General features: G+C 33.5%; 3 protein-coding genes across 7 annotated transcripts; 2 read left to right on the forward strand and 1 right to left on the reverse strand.

Moving 5' to 3' along the window:
* Positions 1 to 635: 635 nt before the first annotated feature.
* On the reverse strand, positions 636 to 3087 carry LOC114173510 (cell division cycle 20.1, cofactor of APC complex-like). The gene is made up of 5 exons (XM_028057964.2): positions 2781 to 3087; positions 2261 to 2536; positions 1790 to 2059; positions 1128 to 1709; positions 636 to 1031 (listed from the first exon to the last, which is right to left on the reverse strand). The coding sequence occupies exons 1-5, from the start codon at positions 2877 to 2879 to the stop codon at positions 888 to 890; spliced, it is 1371 nt and encodes a 456-aa protein (XP_027913765.1). The 5' UTR covers positions 2880 to 3087; the 3' UTR covers positions 636 to 887.
* Positions 3088 to 6733: 3646 nt separating this feature from the next.
* On the forward strand, positions 6734 to 10282 carry LOC114173509 (uncharacterized). Its single transcript, XM_028057963.2, has 4 exons — positions 6734 to 7148; positions 7496 to 7689; positions 8056 to 8343; positions 8751 to 10282. The coding sequence occupies exons 1-4, from the start codon at positions 6967 to 6969 to the stop codon at positions 9968 to 9970; spliced, it is 1884 nt and encodes a 627-aa protein (XP_027913764.1). The 5' UTR covers positions 6734 to 6966; the 3' UTR covers positions 9971 to 10282.
* A 2419-nt stretch (positions 10283 to 12701) lies between these two features.
* LOC114167710 (P-loop containing nucleoside triphosphate hydrolases superfamily protein) lies at positions 12702 to 17956 on the forward strand. Of its 5 annotated transcripts, none has more exons than XR_014986171.1 (5): positions 12702 to 12908; positions 13316 to 16724; positions 17101 to 17209; positions 17407 to 17528; positions 17633 to 17956. XR_014986171.1 is itself a non-coding variant. In XM_028052809.2 (3 exons), the coding sequence occupies exon 2, from the start codon at positions 13325 to 13327 to the stop codon at positions 16718 to 16720; it is 3396 nt and encodes a 1131-aa protein (XP_027908610.2). In that variant the 5' UTR covers positions 12702 to 12908; positions 13316 to 13324; the 3' UTR covers positions 16721 to 16724; positions 17407 to 17956. The 5 variants fall into 5 exon arrangements, 1 of the variants encoding a protein (XP_027908610.2); XR_003600334.2 differs by having other exon boundaries at positions 17407 to 17489; XR_014986176.1 differs by lacking the exon at positions 17101 to 17209.
* The last annotated feature ends 969 nt before the right edge of the window (positions 17957 to 18925 follow it).

Here is an 18925-nt window from a genome sequence, read left to right on the forward strand (position 1 = left end):
CAGGGGAATTATGCATTAAGCGAGAGCTTCTTTCAACTAACTGAGAAGATTGGGATCAATAACAACTAATACTCACAAAATGGTTGTCTAAACATCTTAAGGTAATTACAATTTACAATTCAGGATGTGGGACATATAACGGGATTTCCTCCTGACATACACACAAAGAAATATTTTTATCACAGCTGCCATGCTTTTGCCATTCAACACAACATCCACTATATCTTTTGGACTTATTCTGACTTGCTTCCATACGCCAATAACCGCATTTCTTAAAAATACATAGTATGTTGAAGGACAACAACCAGATCATATGTGATCATCACACATGCATTCAAGTAGGATTTTATCAATTTTAAAACAAACCTTTCGGTCTATCAGATATGTATTTAAGGATAAAAGCACATTACCAGGGACGAATCAGTTGAGATCTTCTCTTGACACAAGAGAGTCGTGCTAGTTGGACCCATCTAGTTTCTCTGTATTTACTTGTTAAGTTATCTATTCATATTATTATTATAAGTCATCTGTTGTATTTATATTACTATCAGATATGTATTATTATCTTTATTGTTCAGTTACTATTTTTATTTATTATTACACACAACAAGAAGAACAGAGCATGAAGAACGATATACGTGGTTCGTCACGTGTTTGTGACTACGTCCACGGGGAAAAGTAGTGTTTTTTCCACTGATTGTATGTTACAATAATGTACATATGGAAACCCCAAACACTCACTCTCTTCATTATTGTCTCTCCCCTAAAGTAATTGCCTGACACTGTTTATTCACTCTCTTAGATACAACAAACTATTCCAGATGCCAGCAATTACGTAACAAAATTTAGGAGGTATGTACATAAGTGCAATTAATTCCGTCAAGTGCTTATCGTATGCGATTCACATTTGAAAATGGCTCAGCTCTGACTTTGGGTGCGGCCTTAGATGCTGCTTCTGGTGCTCCAAACACATTCCAGAATCTCAATGTTTCATCAGCAGCTGCGGATGCTACTGTACAGCCATCTGGACTCTGATATTAGTAGACACAACAGTAATTAGCAATAGCCTAAAAAACAACAATGTAATCAAATTTATGCTCAACAAAACCAAAAATAAATCAATTTACCTGGGCCATGAAAAGAACTCGGGAAGTATGACCATTGAGCTCAGCCATCTTGACCATTGAGGGGTATTTCCAAAGGGTTAGCTGATTCTGGGTGAAACCATGAGAGCTGAGTAACTCCCTCTCGTTCTTGTTCCACAGCAGGGAGCATACCTGAGACCCAGTGTCAACTGAGTTCAAGCATGCACCTGTGTGGGTATTCCAAAACTTGATGCACCGATCACCACTGCCTCCACCTGTAGCTAAGAGATTCCCTTGGAAGGGACACCAAGCAAGGGCTTTTACAGCAGATGTATGATCATCAAGCCTGTGAAGCCACTGTGTTGTGGAATTAGACGATGCAGTGGCTCTATCCCAGATGTAAAGTAAATTATCATTCCCCCCACTGGCTAATTGTGAACCTGAACCAGACCACTTCAACCCACAAACCTCTTGCTCATGCCCAGCATAGGTTTCAACAATATGTGATCTGATTCTTACATCATTGTTAATAATTCTACCATCCATGCCACCAGTTGTGAGTACGTGGTTATTCCATGCCAAAGATCCAACTCTTTGTCTGTGTCCACCTCTCAAAGTTCTCAACTGCAAAAAGTGAATAACACACTATTAGTAAAGTATAAATGAACAGTTTATTATAGAGCTCTTATAAGCTCAAGATATACCTGTCTATTTGAAGTTGTATCCCATAGTTGCACTTCAGAATTGTTCAAACCAACTGCAATATGTCTCCCATCCGGAGCCCAGCTAACAGATGTTACAGGGCCGTCTTCGTCTTCAACTGTTACAAGTTCCGAAGTAGAACCAGTTGTTGCATCCCACAAGTACACTGTGCTTCCCAGTGCTATGGCAAGCACATTGCCGCTACCCCAGTCCAGCAAATTGAGATAATAGTCATCCACAAGATCCGGAGCATCCAAAGTTCTCTCAGAAGTCTGATGAAGATCAACAAATTTTATAATTAACACAAATTTTGAAATAAAATCCCACATGGATCCAGTTAATTGAAGGGTTTTGCACATAATTAGTAAATAAGGGACCACAACTTGAGATTACAACTCCACTTGGATCAAAATCCTTGCTTTTACAAACTGAGGAATAAATAAAATTATAAATTGAGGAATTTAGTAGTGCACCTGAGGAATAAATCTCCGGGGCTTGATTGATCTATTATTATCCTGGACAAGATTGGATAGCTCGTGGGGAATTAAGTCAACTGGTGCAGGTGGCTTATTCTTGAAGGCGAGAATTCGCGTCCGATTCATGTTTAAGGATTCTGCAAGCTGCTTCCTGTAGGCTTCTCGAGATGGAGAACTCCCAACTGGATTTTCCTTACCTTTATTCCCCTCTGTAAGCATATAGTGAGCATAATCAAAGTCCATTGCCGACCGATTTGGTATGAATCTGTCCAACTGATGATCAAAACAAAAACACAATCAAATTGGTTTCTTCCATAAACAAATTCAAAGTGAGATATAAAGATTTATCATCTTTAGTTTACCCATTCAAAATTTTTGAAAATATTAAAACTAATTTCAAGTTTAGAACTTCTAATTACTTAGATTTGAAACCCTAATCTAAAATGTTGCCCCGACAATCATGCAAACTATACACAAATTACAATCAGGGAGAAAAATCTTGCAATAATTTCCTTACATTTTCTTTGGAACTCTTTCTTTGAATAAATTGTTCTTGAAGAGGATAGCGTGATCGGGTCTTGAGGGTTCCAGAAGAACTCAAAGATCCTGCATCCATGGTTAGGAGAAGAAAACAAGAACAAAAACCGAAAAGAATAGGAAACAGTATAAAGAACAGCGCAAATCAATACAAAGTAAAGCACAGAGCAAAATCCTGCAGAAACAGATTATTAGACGAAGGAAATGAGATAGCAGTGATTAAACAAAATGACAGAGAGAGCCAAAGTTCCAGTGCTGGCAAATGAACAGAGAGAGAGAGAGAGAGAGAAAAAGAAATTTGAGTGGGAAACTATCTGAAGTGAGGTTGTATTTATAGTACTGAAAATTTGAAAATTAGGGTTTTGGAGATTAGACAGCAACGGCTATTTTGATTTGTTTTAGGAAACGACCGTTATAAACTATGTTGACCAAAATGTCCATTTATTTTGGGGATAATAATCAGATTTCAATTGAAAAATTAAAATAATATCTATAAACGTTTACAAAATATAAATAATCATAATATATATAATAATATAAATAAATATTTTCATCAAATAATTATATTATTTATTTCTTAATCAAGGCATTAAATATAAAAAAATACTGAATAATAATTTTTTTTTTATTTTTTAATCAGAATATTAAATATAAATATATAAAAAAATTCCATGCATGCACCAACTAGTTAGTATACATAGCCAGATTGAAAATAAATAATAATATAAAATACAGTAAATTTTAAATTCAATGAAAAAATTTATTGTCATAAAAAAAAATAATTTATATAATAATAATAATAATAATAATAATAATCTATAAAAATTATTTTCTTAATAAAAAATGGATGTAAATTACCACCATAAAGTATGATAGTACTAATTACAACAATTTCAATACAACATAATTATTAATTGTTATGAGATGAACATTTTATATATATGACTAATGGTTATCTAGCTATTTTTAAGAAAATTATAAAATAATTTTATTAATATAAATAATATTACGTGAATTTGTAAGTTTTTCGATATTTATTATAAAATATACATATTTTGCGAAAAACTATATCATACATTTTTAAATAAAGTCATCTTAGTTAACATTATAGATAAATTTTGATAAATTATATAGTACTGAAAAATGAAAATTAGGGTTTTGGAGATTAGGCTGCAACAGCTATTTTGATTTGTTTTAGGAAACGACAGTTATAAACTATATTGACCAAATTATCTTTTTATTTGGCGATAATAATCAGATTTCAATTGAAAAATTAAAATAATACCTGTATAAGTTTACAAGATATAAATAATCATAATATATATATTAATATAAATAAATATTTTCATCAAACTTAAAAATAATTATATTATTTATTTCTTAATCAAATATTAAATATAAAAAAAGACTAAATAATAATTTTATTCTTTTATTTTTTTAATCAGAATATTAAATATATATATATAAAAAATGCTATGAATGATTAATATACATCACGTGTACAGATTGAAAATAAATAATGATATAAAATACAGAAAATTTTAAATTCAATACAAAAAAAATCATTGTCATTAAAAAAGACAATTTATATAATAATAATAATAATCTATACAAATTATTTTTTTATAAAAAATGAATATAAATTTGTATGTGTTCGAGAATTTATCAATTTAATGTTTCCCATGTTATGGTATTATTACATGTCTATAATGGAAATATGACTTATTTGATTTGTATGTATAAATTATTTGTTCATTTTTTTTCTTGTCTGTGTTTGGGTTTGTGAGACTACAAAAATTTAGAATTTGAATAATTGAGTAAATTGGTATGAGTTTTTGTGTTTAAAATTGTTTTGAACCATTTCAACGTGAGATAAATACCAATCTGAGTAATCGATCAGGTTCAAGTTCACTTAGAATTACAAAATCCATTTGTTGTCAGCTGATGTGGCGCTGAGCGAGAGTTCTTATCGTTGAGCGCCACTTTTTGTGAGCTAATTGGCATTAGTCACTACATTGTTTTGGTCTTAGGCACGAAGAAGATTTATGTGGTTGAGTGATAATCCCTTGAGGTTGGCTCTGTAGAAAACCATCAGATGTGCACACCTCCTACGAATTCTATATCAATGACATGTATCTGGATGATTGAGTCAATGTTAAATGTTTGTGTGTATATATGTATTCTTGTATGTTAACCATGCTTTGGAGTAGTTAATAATATGGTTTACATGTGTAGGATAACTCTTTTGTACACTACCTTACCCTTTTGTGTGTTTTTGTGTTTTCTGGTGTGGTTTGTTTATTTATTTCTTTTGCGATGATCACCTATTCGGTAGGAGTAGATGAAGTTGCAGGTTTAGAGACACCTTTACAGGATGAAGAGTTATCAGTTCGAATGTCTCAAAGTGTTTAGTTTTAGTTAATTTTGTTCAGAGCTTGTTGATTTAGTTTGAGTATATAAATTATATACATATATTTATAGTACTATCCGTTGTATGACTTTATCAATATATTTTATACACTAAATTATTTAAATATCATCATGAAGTGTCCTATTTCATCAGTTTTAAGATGATAAAATAAGATCCTACAAAAATCATACTCATGAAATTTGTTTATATAATATGCAAAGTCATATATTACGACTACATTATTATTATTTATGATAAAGTGGTATTTGAGATGTACAACTTAAAACTTTTTAATTTTTTATATTAACAAGTTATTTATTTTATTTCACGTAAACAAAATTTTATTTTAATAATTTTGAAAAAGTCGTCAAATTTAGAATTTTAATAACTTTTTTGTATTGTCAAACAATTGCACGATTTCAATATAATTTATTTTTTGGAATGTCATTTAACTTGTACAATTTTAGAAGCTTGTTTTTGCTTTTGGAATAAGTTGTTGAATACATAAATGATTTTAGCTTAAGTATAAATCGTTCAAATTTTCCACAACTTTGATTAAGTGTATAATTAATATTTAATCTTAATGGAAGTTGTCTTTCATCCTTACGACTTTAAAGTTACACAAAAGTCGTTGTTTGCTTCGAGGACTTTAACCGTAAGGGGTAGTAATGACTTATTCATAACGAAGGTGTGACAATAAGACACGACTTAGTCTTGAATGTCTTACTTTTAAAATCAACCCAAAAACATAATTTCAAAAGTAAATTATATTTTGAAATTCTTCTGATTTTGACATATAACTTTCCAAAGTAAAAAAAATTTGGTGACAAACCTAAGTTTTGATATATAATACTTTCAACCGTAAATTAAAGAAAATCACATTAAATAATTTTTACAAAAAATAAAAACTCAATGTAAAAAAAATCCATCAAACAAAATGAATTAAAGATAAACATTGAAACTAAACTACCATTTAAATATTCTTACAAATATAAGTATATCCATATAATAGTATAATAAAGTAGTTATTTAACTGTTATATTTAGTTAAAATAAAAGATGTAAATTAAATGATTAAATTGTAATTTTAACATTTTATAGAGTAATATTAATATTTTTTTAGAGTTTAATGAGTATTTAGTAAAAACACAATCTAATATAGTTATATAAATCACTAGGCCATTTTTAAACACTCAAGTAAAATAATTATGTTTAAAGTTTTTAAATATTAGTTTCTTATTTTTTTTCAATAGTTTACATTCATTTAACACTAACAAAATACCTGTTTTAATTAATTAAGAATAAAAAAAATCCTTTTAATTATCTAAATTCACATGAAAATATTGTGCCACATTTACATTTACAAAGTAAATTAATCAAAGTCACGATTGATTTGTGAAAATTCAAAACATTGCACCAGCACTATCCACACGTCATTATGTGGCTAACCAAATCCTATTATGAAAACCAAATGCTTCTAGAAGATTCAAACATTTGTTTGGGCGTGGAATTTTAATTAATCAAAGTCAAAATTGAAAACCCTAAAAAAGAAATTTCCCAAATCTGATTGGAATCCTGTGCCCTAACTCACATCGCACTTATCGGACTATCACTCACGACGGTTCTGGAGTCCTCCGTTCATCGTGTCTCTTCGCCGGCGGCTGAGCCTCCGCATTGAGTCTGATCGAGAGCGAAAGTAAAAGAGAGAAAAACTGGGGAAGCGAAAGAAAGCGAAAGGTAAAGGGAGAGTTCGAGTGATGGAGACTTCGGGATTGGGTGCTGTGGATTGCGACGTTGGATCGATTGTGTGGGTTAGAAGAAGGAACGGTTCGTGGTGGCCGGGTCAAATACTTGGTTCCGATCACCTTTCTGCTTCTCATCTCACATCGCCTCGTTCAGGAACTCCCGTTAAGCTTCTCGGAAGGGAAGATGCTAGCGTGTAATAGTCCTTTTTATTTTGTCATGTTGTTATAGTCTTATTTATTGAAATTCGAAAGTTTATAACTGGTTTCATTTTTCTCCATGTTTTTATTGATTATGGTGCTGCTTAGTTTAGTTTAGACACTGACAATTAAGTCAATATCGGTTGAGTAAAACTGTTCTGTTGAAGTATATCTGGTTGTGAGGATATGTATGCATATACTATGGTCGTTGAATGGTTTGAATGAGTGAGAAAGTTATCCACATATGTTTTTATGACATCTAATGTGCTTGTGTCAATTGTCATTGGTATTTTCGTTTTATTTTTCTGATTTTTCTTCTGTGGGTTGGTGTTGTTTTAAACAGAGATTGGTACAATTTGGAGAAATCCAAGCGTGTCAAGACATTCCGGTGCGGTGAATTTGATGGATGTATTGAAAGGGCAGAGTCTGCCCAGGGTATGCCCTTAAAGAAAAGAGAGAAATATGCTCGCAGAGAAGATGCTATTCTTCATGCTCTTGAACTCGAGAGGCAAATGTTAAAGAAGCAAGAAAAAATAGGTGTTGCTTCTTATCTTACTAGACTGCATTTAGATTATATGATATACTACTGTTAAGAAAGGCATAGTCATGTATCCATAACCAGTAACATTAAGAAATGAGAATGAAAAAACAAAGTCACATGCTACATCCTATGAAGATGATTGAGCTCAAAATTTCCTTTGAGAGGTCAGCTCTCATCCTCTGATGACATAATGTTGATTGTAAACTAATAGCTGATTGTAGCACCCTGAGGCTAACCAGTGATGGGTCTTTGCATAGGAAGTTCAGTTCAGGCCAATGGTAAAACTATTTAGACAAAATAAAAAGTAGATGTTGGATGGAGCGAGAGATATGTAATATAAGTGGGTATTGCTTTGTTTTCAGGACTGGAGCAAGTAGGTGTAGCACACCGATCAAAGAGGAGCAAGTTTATTTATTTTCCTACCGAATCTAGTGATTCTCTGGAGTACAAGGAGATTCCTGCCAATGTTGCAATGTCAGCTTCCCAACTTGGAGGGGATTATGCTTATTGCAGTTCTTTGGCTGATGAGAGTGAATCTGCTTTTATGGATGTTGTTGAATCTGATTCTTTTGAAACTGGTTCTGCTAATGCTGATTCAGATTCCTCTGAAATGGAACTTGACAAAGATGACGAGATGATTACACTTTCAGGTATGTTTAGATATCCCCATCTTTTCTTCTTCAAGTTAACCAGCCGGTGAAGATGCTCTGTTTGGCAAATTTCTATTCTCTTCCATTCTTAAATCAAGAAAAAAAGGATTATAGATACAGAAACAAAGTATGTAGCTGGAAGCATACCATAAAGCAATATAATACAAACACATAAGCTCAATCAAGCAATCCAGTCCTTAAATAAACTGACATTATTTATTGTGGATTATGTATTAAAGCTAACCCAATTATACATGTCAGATTGGAAGTCAACATGGTTTCTGTTATGTTGTGGCACTACCTACCTTTTTCACACACACACACACACAGAATGAGAGAAAGAGGATAACTTTTTTAAGTTGTTTCAAATATTCTTTTTCACTGTTCTGATGTTATTGTAACCACAGAAACTTTTCATGACACTGAAGAACAAGAAAGCACTAGTTGCGAGGAACTTGATGAGTTGACAACTTCTCGCAACATTCCTCACATCTATCCTCGTGAGCATATATCAGGTAGCGAAGCAGTATCCAAATGGAAATTAAAAAGAAAAAGGAATAATCGTAATCTTGTGAAGAGGTCTGTTGGTACTCCTGATGGGAGAGGTGTTGTTTTTTATGGAGCAGATGTTGAAGGACCGAGAAGTGGTTTAAATCACAGGAGATTGGATCCGAGTTTGCATTACTATGTGAATGGTATTAGTGATGTTTTTGATGACACAGATCAGAAGTTTGGGTTTGAAGACGAATATTCTCCAACTTCCAAAGCACTAGGAAAAGGTAAAAATAAAATTGGTCATGGTGTTGAATGGGATGAATGGGCTTGGGAAGATCAGGCTGCTCTTAAAGGATATTGGGAAAGTAAAGGGTCTGGTCCGTTAAATGGTGATCGTTATAATTTTGATGGAAGGAGGTCGATGCTGGTTGATGTAGACTTGAAGGTTCAAGCAAGCTATAGGAAAGCGCCTGTCCCCATTGTTTCTATCACAAGTGAGCTAGATGGGAAGTCAATAATAGGGCACCCAATCCAAATTGAGACCCTTAAGGATGGTTCATCCGATAGTCTTTTTTCTGTAATTGATGACTTTAGCAGCGAGGGGATTGGCTTTGAGGGAAGTAGTGTACTTCCACCCGCTTGGAGAACTGCAAGGAGAACAGCAAATTTTCGGGTTCCTCGCCCCCATGTATTGTCATCTTATGATGTTGAGAGTGATGCAGATTTTTCCATAGATCAAGAAAGAAATGTTGAATATAAGAAATTAAACGATGGAAGTTCCAGTCATAAGGCAAACCTTTCCAGGAAGAGTGGCCTCAACGGTCCTGCACTCTCGGTAGATAAGAAGTCCACAAAAAAGATGCCAAAGAAAGTGAGCTTGTCATCATCAAGTCAGAAAACTAGAACTCTGTCCTCATTATCTGTTGAAAGTAATCTTGGTAAAAATCAATTACATGATAGAAGTTTTTATCAAACAAATAGGTTGATTAAACCAGAGGTTCCTGAGCTCACTACTGTGGCTTGCATACCAGTCAAATTAGTATTTAGTAGATTACTTGAGAAGATTAATAGGCCACCTTTAAAAGCAGCTAGTAATGCGGCTTTGTCAAATACTGGCGTGGAGAGAAAATAATAGGTTACATGTACATTGTTTATATATGAGAACAATAATTTTAGCTGTGGCGCAGCACTTTGTTGGGTATGTCTTCTTTCTAACAAAAGAGAAATCTCGTGAGATTTATTGTTAGCTTTTTTTGATGAATTTGTAGCATAGACCCCAATTCATCATGTAACTAGATAAAATATAGGGCGCATGAAGTGCATGCTTGAACCATTGTATTTTAGGTATATCTGTTTTCTCGACCCTAACATTACATTTGGAAACAATATTTTTTGTCTACTAAACATTCCCTAAAAGTTGGTATATAGGTTTTTTTATGAGTTTGATCGAGTTAGTTCAGGTTTTCTCACTTCACTTTTTTGCATGTGTATTGCAGACACTTATTGTATGTTTAGATAAAGTTTTATATGATTACTTCTAACAGAGAAAAATATGAAAAAAGGTCAACTCTTTAATAAATTAAAAGTAGATTTTACATAAATTAAAAATATAGATTTAGAAAAACCGTATAAAATAATTTTACAAATTAATTTATACAAAAATTAGTTTTAACACGTGGGGAACTTAATTTTTCTTAATAGAGAAATTTGTTCAATATCAAAACTGAATAAGATTTCATCGGATAGAACATTTAGTAATGTATATACTCAAATTTTTTTACAATACAGAGAAATTTGTCTAAAAGCAAAAACTGAATAAGATTTCATTGTACAGAAAATATAGTTTTTAAGGGTTGCATTAATTTAGAAAACATTGTTTTGATTTAATTTTCAGTTCTATAGTTCAAAATAATATTATTTTTTGTCATTTATAATTTTACACTTTATCTAACTTTAATAAGTTATTTAATTAAGTTACATATATACATTATTGCGATATAAAAGTAAAAAATCTTATAAATATTTTTATAATATGAATGAAAAATTATTGTATTTATTGGTATACTCAGACAAAAATGCAGTGAGTATGTTTTTAGTAAAAAACATTTGCTTAATGTAAATTTGTTACGATTGAAATTAATTTAAATACACATCTAAATGAATTGTATACCAATTGTGCCAAAATTAATTATATTCAGCTTTGAAATAAATGGGATCTGAAGTTTGAACTACCATCCTTTTCTTTGCCATTCATGATCATAGGGTACAGTATCATCATGGGATGATGCACTTTAAAAATCCCATTAAAAATTAAAAATTAAAAATATGAAACAAATAGTCATTTTACACTTTGAGAACTGCTGTGAAGGTACACTTTGCATTGATATTTATTCAAAAATTGTTTTCTCAATCAATGATTTTTTAGCCAAGTATACTGTCGATATGGTTATTATCACCTACAAAATAGTAATAATAATAATAATAATAATAATAATAATAATAATAATAATAATAATAATAATAATAATAATAATAATAATAATAATAATAATAATAATAATAATAATAATAATAATAATAATAAGGTTTAATTAGTCGGATGATATTCATTTTCATCTAAATGTGTCAGTTTGATACCCGTTTTTATAAAGGTGTCAATTGAGTGCCAATTTTTTGAAAAGATATTTCAAGTAGGTCAATTTAAGTAAAAAATTATTAACACATTTAAGGATATTGATATCTAAAATAACTTATAAAATTAAGTACTGATATTTATATGAAAATTTAGTGATAAAAGTCATGAATTCAGTTAACGGCTTTATAATTTTTGTCTGAAAGGGACCTGATTAAGACACTTTTTTAAAAGTTGAGACTAGATTGACACATTTTTAAACACGGATATAAAATTGATACATTTGATCGAGATAACTAATTAAACCTAATAATAATAATAATAATAATAATAATAATAATAATAATAATAATAATAATCTATAACAATAATAAAGATGATTCTTTCTTTTGTGTCCACATTTCATAATACCAATTTTACCCTTTATAATATAATTATTCCTTATTTTTTTAAATTAATGGTTATTTTTACCTATTTTCTATAAAATTGTTTATCTTATTTTTTTTATTCATCAACAATTAACTTTTATATTCATTTCACTTTATTTTTATCATTTCACTTCATTTTTAACTTAATAATATTATATTATTATCACCTATTAAAATGCGTATACAATAAGTGCGAACATTTCCTTATCACAAGCCATACCTCAAATTCCAAAAATGCTCCTATAGTCCCGAGCTTGGTAAATAAGGCCGTGGGAAAGAAAAACTTTCTTCCGGCCGCCTTTAAGTGATAGGAGGGAGTCACTCTTGCCTTCTCTCTCAGGTGGGTCAGTCTCGCTCTCTCTTGTCGGTAAGTATATCTGTTGTGGTATTGCTGTCGTGCCATGCCCTTCCAGTAGTATTTGTAAATGAGTAGTTTTGAGAGGAGAGCGCCTGTGTTTACGCTAGTAATAATAATAATAATTCGTACGAATACATTTATATATTTAGTTTTGAATAATTTAAAATATCCCTGTTAAATTTCTCTAACTGATAATGTCGTTTAATTTTGATATTTTTAAATAAATACTTTTTTCATACTAATGTAAAGATGAAAACTAAATCTAAATGTATAAGGAACGTAGTCATCATATTCATCTATTAACCATACATAATTTTTTATTTTTGAAGACTACTATCGAAAAAAAAAACGTGTACAGTTTTCTATTCTGTGCCACAAATAAAACGAAAATGGGTATTTTCTGTTTAAAAACATTTATAAAATATATGCTATGAAAATATTTAATTGTATTAGCTGCAAAAATGAATTTTGTTTCTGAGATGTTGTTATATTGTTTGTTATTTGTATTGCGACACTGAAAACACTTCCGTTTTGGTCTGTTTGTTGCCGCAGCGAGGGAGTGCCCTGCCCTAGTTCTCGAGCTTGCCTTCTAAGCGACTGAGAAATTCATTTGTTTCTCTCTGCTGTTCCGATTTTGAAACCCGGTCGGAAGGTTCGCACTTCTCTCTATCTTTTCAATACTATGCTTTTTGTTTCTCTTGCTCTGTTGATTTGCATTTCGATTGAAATTCGTTTTAGAGTTCTGCCGTGCTCGACTCTATCACGTGAATTCGAATCCCCAGTTTGCGGTTCAAAATTCTTGATATGCTCTGTTTCCGCTTGATGCCACACCGTGTTTTTTCAATTCCTGATTTGCATTGATGCGACGAAATATTCTCTGTGTATATGCTTTACCTTTCTTGTGAATTTTTGTTGCTGTGGTAATTGCTTTGAAACACTCTGTCCTTACATTTGAGTATGCGTCAGCGTGCTTCCTGAACGGATTTCGCTCCTAGGGTTTAGGAATACTGCGTGTTTGTAGTGTGTTACCATTACTAACGTATAGGTGTGAATTTATAGGAGGAAGCAATGGATGAGGGAAAGCATAAATCGAGGAAAGAAATTCACGAGGTGAAAGATGGGGATTCTAAGAGGAGTCACCGCGACCGTGACCGTGATAGAACTGGAGAAAGGGGTAAGGATAAAAACGATGGGAGGCACAGGGATAGGGAGAAGAGGGATCGTGAGTCCCGAAGACATGAACGAGAGAGGAGTACTGATTCTGAAGACAAGTATGATAGAGAGAGGGAGAAGCGAAAAGATAAAGACAAGGATGTGGATAGGGAAAGAGGTCGAGAGAAGAAAAGGGAAAGGGACAGGGACAGGGATGACAGGGAGAGGACAGACAGAGTAAGGGAAAAGGAGAAAGAGAGGGAAAGAAAAGAGGATAAGGAGAGGATCCGAGAGAGGGAAAGGGAAAGGAGGGATCATGAGAGAGAGAAGGAAAAGGAAAGAGAAAGGGTGAGGAGAGCACGAGAGAGGGAGAAGCGTAGAGAAGTTGATAGTGATTACAGTGATGGTGAATCTAGGGAGAGGGATAGAAAGCGGCACAAGAAAGAAGATGGTGATTACAAGAAGAGGGAGAGGGAAAGGAGCGTCAGCAAGCCAAGCAGGCAATCAGAGGAACGTGAAGGAAGCCCAAGAAAAAAGACTGTCGGAGATGACTCAGATACCAAAGATGGAGAGAAAAAACCTACCCGTGAAGAGGAGATGGAAAATGAACAAAAGAGGTTGGATGAAGAAATGGAAAAGCGGAGGAGGAGAGTTCAAGAGTGGCAAGAGCTAAGAAGGAAGAAAGAAGAAGCAGAAAGAGAAAAGCATGGCGAAGTAAGTACTAATGAACCCGAGTCTGGAAAGACCTGGACGCTAGAAGGGGAATCTGATGATGAAGAAGGACCGGGTACTGAGAAGCATGATACAGGTATGGATGTAGATGAAGATGACAAACCTGCTGATATGGAACCTAAAGATGTGATGGTGGTAGACACTGATAATGGGACAATTACATCTGATTTACAGGAGGGAACTGCTGGTACACCTGATGATGAGGAAATAGATCCATTGGATGCTTTCATGAATTCTATGGTTCTACCCGAAGTTGAAAAGCTGAACAATGCTGTGACATCAGTAATTTCTGATAAAGCCATCGACATAAAAGCCAAAGATAAAGGGAATGAGCAAAGTCGAGGTGCACAGTCAAGGAAAGGTTCAAATAAGTCTATTGGCAGAATAATTCCTGGTGAAGAGTCTGACTCAGATTATGCTGATGATGAAGTTGAGAGGGATCCATTGGATGAAGATGATGACGAGTTCATGAAAAGAGTGAAGAAAACAAAAGCCGAGAAGCTTTCTCTAGTTGACCACTCAAAGATTGACTATGAACCATTCAAGAAAACTTTTTATATTGAGGTGAAGGAGATCTCGAAGATTGCTCCAGAAGAAGCTGCAGCATACCGGAAACAGTTGGAATTGAAGATACACGGGAAGGATGTGCCAAAGCCTATAAAATCATGGCACCAGACTGGACTTGCTAGCAAAATTTTGGAGACAATAAAGAAGATGAACTTTGACAAGCCTATGCCTATTCAAGCTCAGGCACTCCCTGTAATCATGAGCGGTCGAGATTGCATAGGGATTGCTAAAACTGGGTCAGGCAAAACACTTGCATTTGTTCTGCCTATGCTGAGGCATATCAAGGATCAGCCACCGGTTGTAGCCGGAGATGGACCTATTGGGCTTATTATGGCCCCTACGAGGGAACTTGTTCAACAGATTCACAGTGATATAAAAAAATTTGCTAAGGTGCTTGGTCTCAGGTGTGTGCCTGTGTATGGAGGCTCTGGTGTTGCTCAACAAATTAGTGAGTTGAAACGAGGTGCTGAGATAGTTGTTTGTACTCCAGGTAGGATGATTGACATATTATGCACCAGTAGCGGAAAAATAACTAACTTGCGGAGAGTCACTTATCTGGTCATGGATGAGGCTGATCGAATGTTTGACATGGGCTTTGAACCTCAAATTACACGAATTGTTCAGAATATTCGTCCAGATCGTCAAACAGTTCTTTTCTCTGCTACATTCCCTCGTCAAGTTGAAATTCTGGCTCGTAAGGTTTTGAATAAACCTGTTGAAATACAAGTTGGCGGGAGGAGTGTAGTGAACAAAGACATATTACAGCTAGTTGAGGTGAGACCAGATAATGAAAGGTTCCTTCGACTCTTAGAAATATTAGGGGAATGGTACGAGAAAGGGAAGATCCTGATATTTGTTCACTCCCAGGAGAAATGTGATAGTTTGTTCAAGGATCTGCTCAGGCATGGTTATCCATGCCTTTCTCTTCATGGGGCTAAGGACCAGACAGATCGAGAATCCACAATATCTGACTTTAAAAGCAATGTCTGCAATTTGTTGGTTGCAACAAGTATTGCTGCCAGGGGATTAGATGTTAAGGAGCTAGAATTGGTGATCAATTTTGATGTTCCTAACCACTATGAAGATTATGTACACCGTGTTGGACGCACTGGACGAGCTGGCCGCAAGGGTTGTGCCATTACATTTATATCTGAGGAAGAGGCAAGATATGCACCTGATCTGCTGAAAGCCTTGGAATTATCTGAGCAGACTGTTCCCAATGATCTGAAAACTCTTGCTGATAGCTTTATGGCAAAGGTGAACCAAGGACTGGAACAAGCCCATGGGACTGGTTATGGAGGAAGTGGTTTTAAATTTAATGAAGAGGAAGATGAGGTAAGGAGAGCAGCAAAGAAAGCACAAGCCAAGGAGTATGGGTTTGAAGAAGACAAGTCAGATTCTGAAGATGAAGATGAAGGTATTCGGAAGGCAGGAGGTGATATCTCACAGCATCCTGCTCTTGCACAGATTCTTGCTGCCACTAAAGTTAATGCTCCTGCATTGCCTACTCCCATCTCTGCTGCTCAACTGATTTCGAATGGTGGACTGCCTGTTTCTTTTCCGTCTGTTCTTGGTCTCCAAACCCCAACAGTTTTGCCTGGGACTGGGCTACCCCTTTCTGCAAATGATGGGGCAGCTCGAGCAGCACTAGCTGCGATGAACCTGCATCGCAACATAGAAAAAATACAATCAGAAGCATTACCAGAGCATTATGAGGCCGAGTTAGAAATAAATGATTTCCCCCAGAATGCTCGGTGGAAAGTTACTCATAAGGAAACATTAGGCCCCATATCTGATTGGACAGGAGCTGCCATTACCACCAGGGGACAGTTCTTCCCACCTGGAAAGATCCCAGGACCTGGAGAACGCAAACTCTACTTGTTCATTGAAGGTCCTACTGAGCAGTCTGTTAAGACAGCTAAAGCACAGTTGAAACGTGTTTTGGAAGACATCACAAATCAGGCTTTGCAACTTCCTGGTGGAAATCAACCGGGCAAATACTCTGTTGTGTAAAAGGGTAAGATCCCATTCTAATTTGATCCTAGTGTTGCTATTTTTTTTCTAATGGCTGTTTATTTATAGACTTTATGCTTGGTACATAACCTATGAAGGGATGTCCATCTTTGAAATTATTGTTTTTTCTGTGATCTGTTTTATTTTTTATTATAGCCAGTAGATGTATAATTATCCCTGGTTGGATGATTTGATTATATTTAAGTGGTTTTCTCCTCTCTCCCCTTTGGGTAGACATTCTTTTGGTTCAGAAATGATATAGATACTGTTTCTCCGGGTTTAAATTGGAAAACAAACTTGATTTATTTGTTTAGTGATGCTTTTGTTTAGTTATTATTTTTTAAAAGGTTCTGGTACCTAAGTAAATCTACTTTTGGTAGTCAACGTGAAGGCGTAGTGGGACTCTGTTAAACACTCTTGTGTCGCGCCCCCAATCTGGGATGAGTTGCACCTATTGTCTGCCTTTCTTGTCCATTCGTTGTCATACAGGTATGGATATTATTGTAGAAAGTCCGAGCCGTCGTTTTTTTCCCTCTCCGTGTGTTTCCATGCATGAAACTTCAATCATCTATTCTTTTTCGTATCAGCTAATGTCAAGCGAGATTATTATTATTATTTTAATTTTAGTTGTGCAAAAGGTTTATTCTTTTGATTGTTACCTTGTTGATCATTCACTGTTGGTGCAGGTGGTCTTTGAACCTATGCTTGCATGCTCGCTATTGTTCCATCTATCGCGCTTGCATCGTGACTCTCTAAAGAGCTGATCGTGGTGCGACTTTTATTTTATCTTGGTTCTGTTTGATTTGAGGCAACCATTCTCTAAACTCAGAATTTTTTTTGTCCTGTTATCTCATGTACCAGTTGTAGAATTGATGATGCTTATTTGTCTGATCATACGCATGTATCTTTCAGGTTTTGATTCGGTGTCCTTTTGTAAGGGAAACAGGATTAGATGGAGAGTCAGTTATTAATTCATTTGCCTTACCATCAGCACATGTACCATAATAGAATATATATCTTTCTAGCTAGTTCACTATATATGCTACATAACACCCATAAAATCTTTGGAATTGCATTGCTTGTGAAACTCATCAATTCTATTTTCTATTGTAATTCTTGGGAATATTGACGGAAAGCTCCCAACTATTGAATTACTGTACATTTATCTATACTCTGGAGCAATATTTATATGTACTCACGGTACGGTTCTGATTTAAGTGTTTTTTATTTTTGGAAGTGCAGTGTTTTTTAGAAGATATCCGATCTTGTTATTCCTTTATGCATTTGTATAAACTAAGGATTTTTTTTTCTTTTTAAACTGTTAGACTGTTATGAAAGTGACTAAATATTTTAATACTTGGACATAATATTTATTTTTAGAAACTTTTTTTCTCTTCAGTTTTTACCATCTTTCTCTTGCTCTAAATAATTTTGCTTTCACTTCTGACTCTTAAATTCACTCATTTCAACTATTTCAAATCCAAACACAAGCTTGATGTGACTTGAAGACGAATTTAATGGTCAAAATGTTAATTGACTATTTTATTATTAATTTTAAATTTCAATAAACAATTAGTATTGGAAAACATTTTCATTAAAACATATAGTATGTATTAATTATTAATGAAAGGATAAATTAACTTCTTAGTCTCCCCATTCAGAATGTCTAGTTCTTCTCGAATATGAAGTCGCCTAGTTAAACAAAATCTTTCTATTGTTATTTATGTCCGTTTCTATGTAATAAACAAGAGACTAATTTGTTTTGATAAAGCAAAGTAAGTTTAATTAACATTCAATATTAATACATTTAAAACTTGAAAATCTATAATTCAATAGCTTACTTGTAATATAGAGTGTAATTTAAACCATTCAATAAATTTTATTTATTTTTGCAATGAATTCATATAAATAAAAATTAAATACAAATAAAATACAAATTAATATTGCTTTGAACTGTACAAATGAGTATTTATTTTTTTCAAAAATAAAGAAAACCGAGGAAGTAAATGTTATTTACAATACGGCATCTATTTCACGAAGAAATATAAAAACATTTTTATACCTAAAGTAAATTAGAATTATTTTATATATATATATTTATATCTTTTGATTTATTAATCCATACTTATATTTAAATTAAAATAGTAGTAATTATTTTTCTTAAATCTTTATAATACAGTCTAGCCAAACATATTTTAGTTAAAT

Source organism: Vigna unguiculata, chromosome 2 (assembly GCF_037176805.1).
Source record: "Vigna unguiculata cultivar grain cowpea cultivar isolate G323 ecotype 2 chromosome 2, ASM3717680v1, whole genome shotgun sequence".
NCBI classification, from domain to species: Eukaryota; Viridiplantae; Streptophyta; class Magnoliopsida; order Fabales; family Fabaceae; genus Vigna; species Vigna unguiculata.

Excerpts from the sequence above, each read along its gene's own strand:
- LOC114167710 (XM_028052809.2), top strand. The coding sequence starts at position 13,325 with ATGGATGAGGGAAAGCATAAATCGAGGAAAGAAATTCACGAGGTGAAA.
- LOC114173509 (XM_028057963.2), top strand. The coding sequence starts at position 6,967 with ATGGAGACTTCGGGATTGGGTGCTGTGGATTGCGACGTTGGATCGATT. Across the intron at positions 7,690-8,055 it reads AAAGAAGCAAGAAAAAATAG|GACTGGAGCAAGTAGGTGTA; the intron begins GTGTTGCTTCTT and ends CTTTGTTTTCAG. Across the intron at positions 8,344-8,750 it reads CGAGATGATTACACTTTCAG|AAACTTTTCATGACACTGAA; the intron begins GTATGTTTAGAT and ends TTGTAACCACAG.
- LOC114173510 (XM_028057964.2), bottom strand. The coding sequence starts at position 2,879 with ATGGATGCAGGATCTTTGAGTTCTTCTGGAACCCTCAAGACCCGATCA. Across the intron at positions 1,710-1,789 it reads ATACAACTTCAAATAGACAG|TTGAGAACTTTGAGAGGTGG; the intron begins GTATATCTTGAG and ends CACTTTTTGCAG. Across the intron at positions 1,032-1,127 it reads GAGTTCTTTTCATGGCCCAG|AGTCCAGATGGCTGTACAGT; the intron begins GTAAATTGATTT and ends TACTAATATCAG.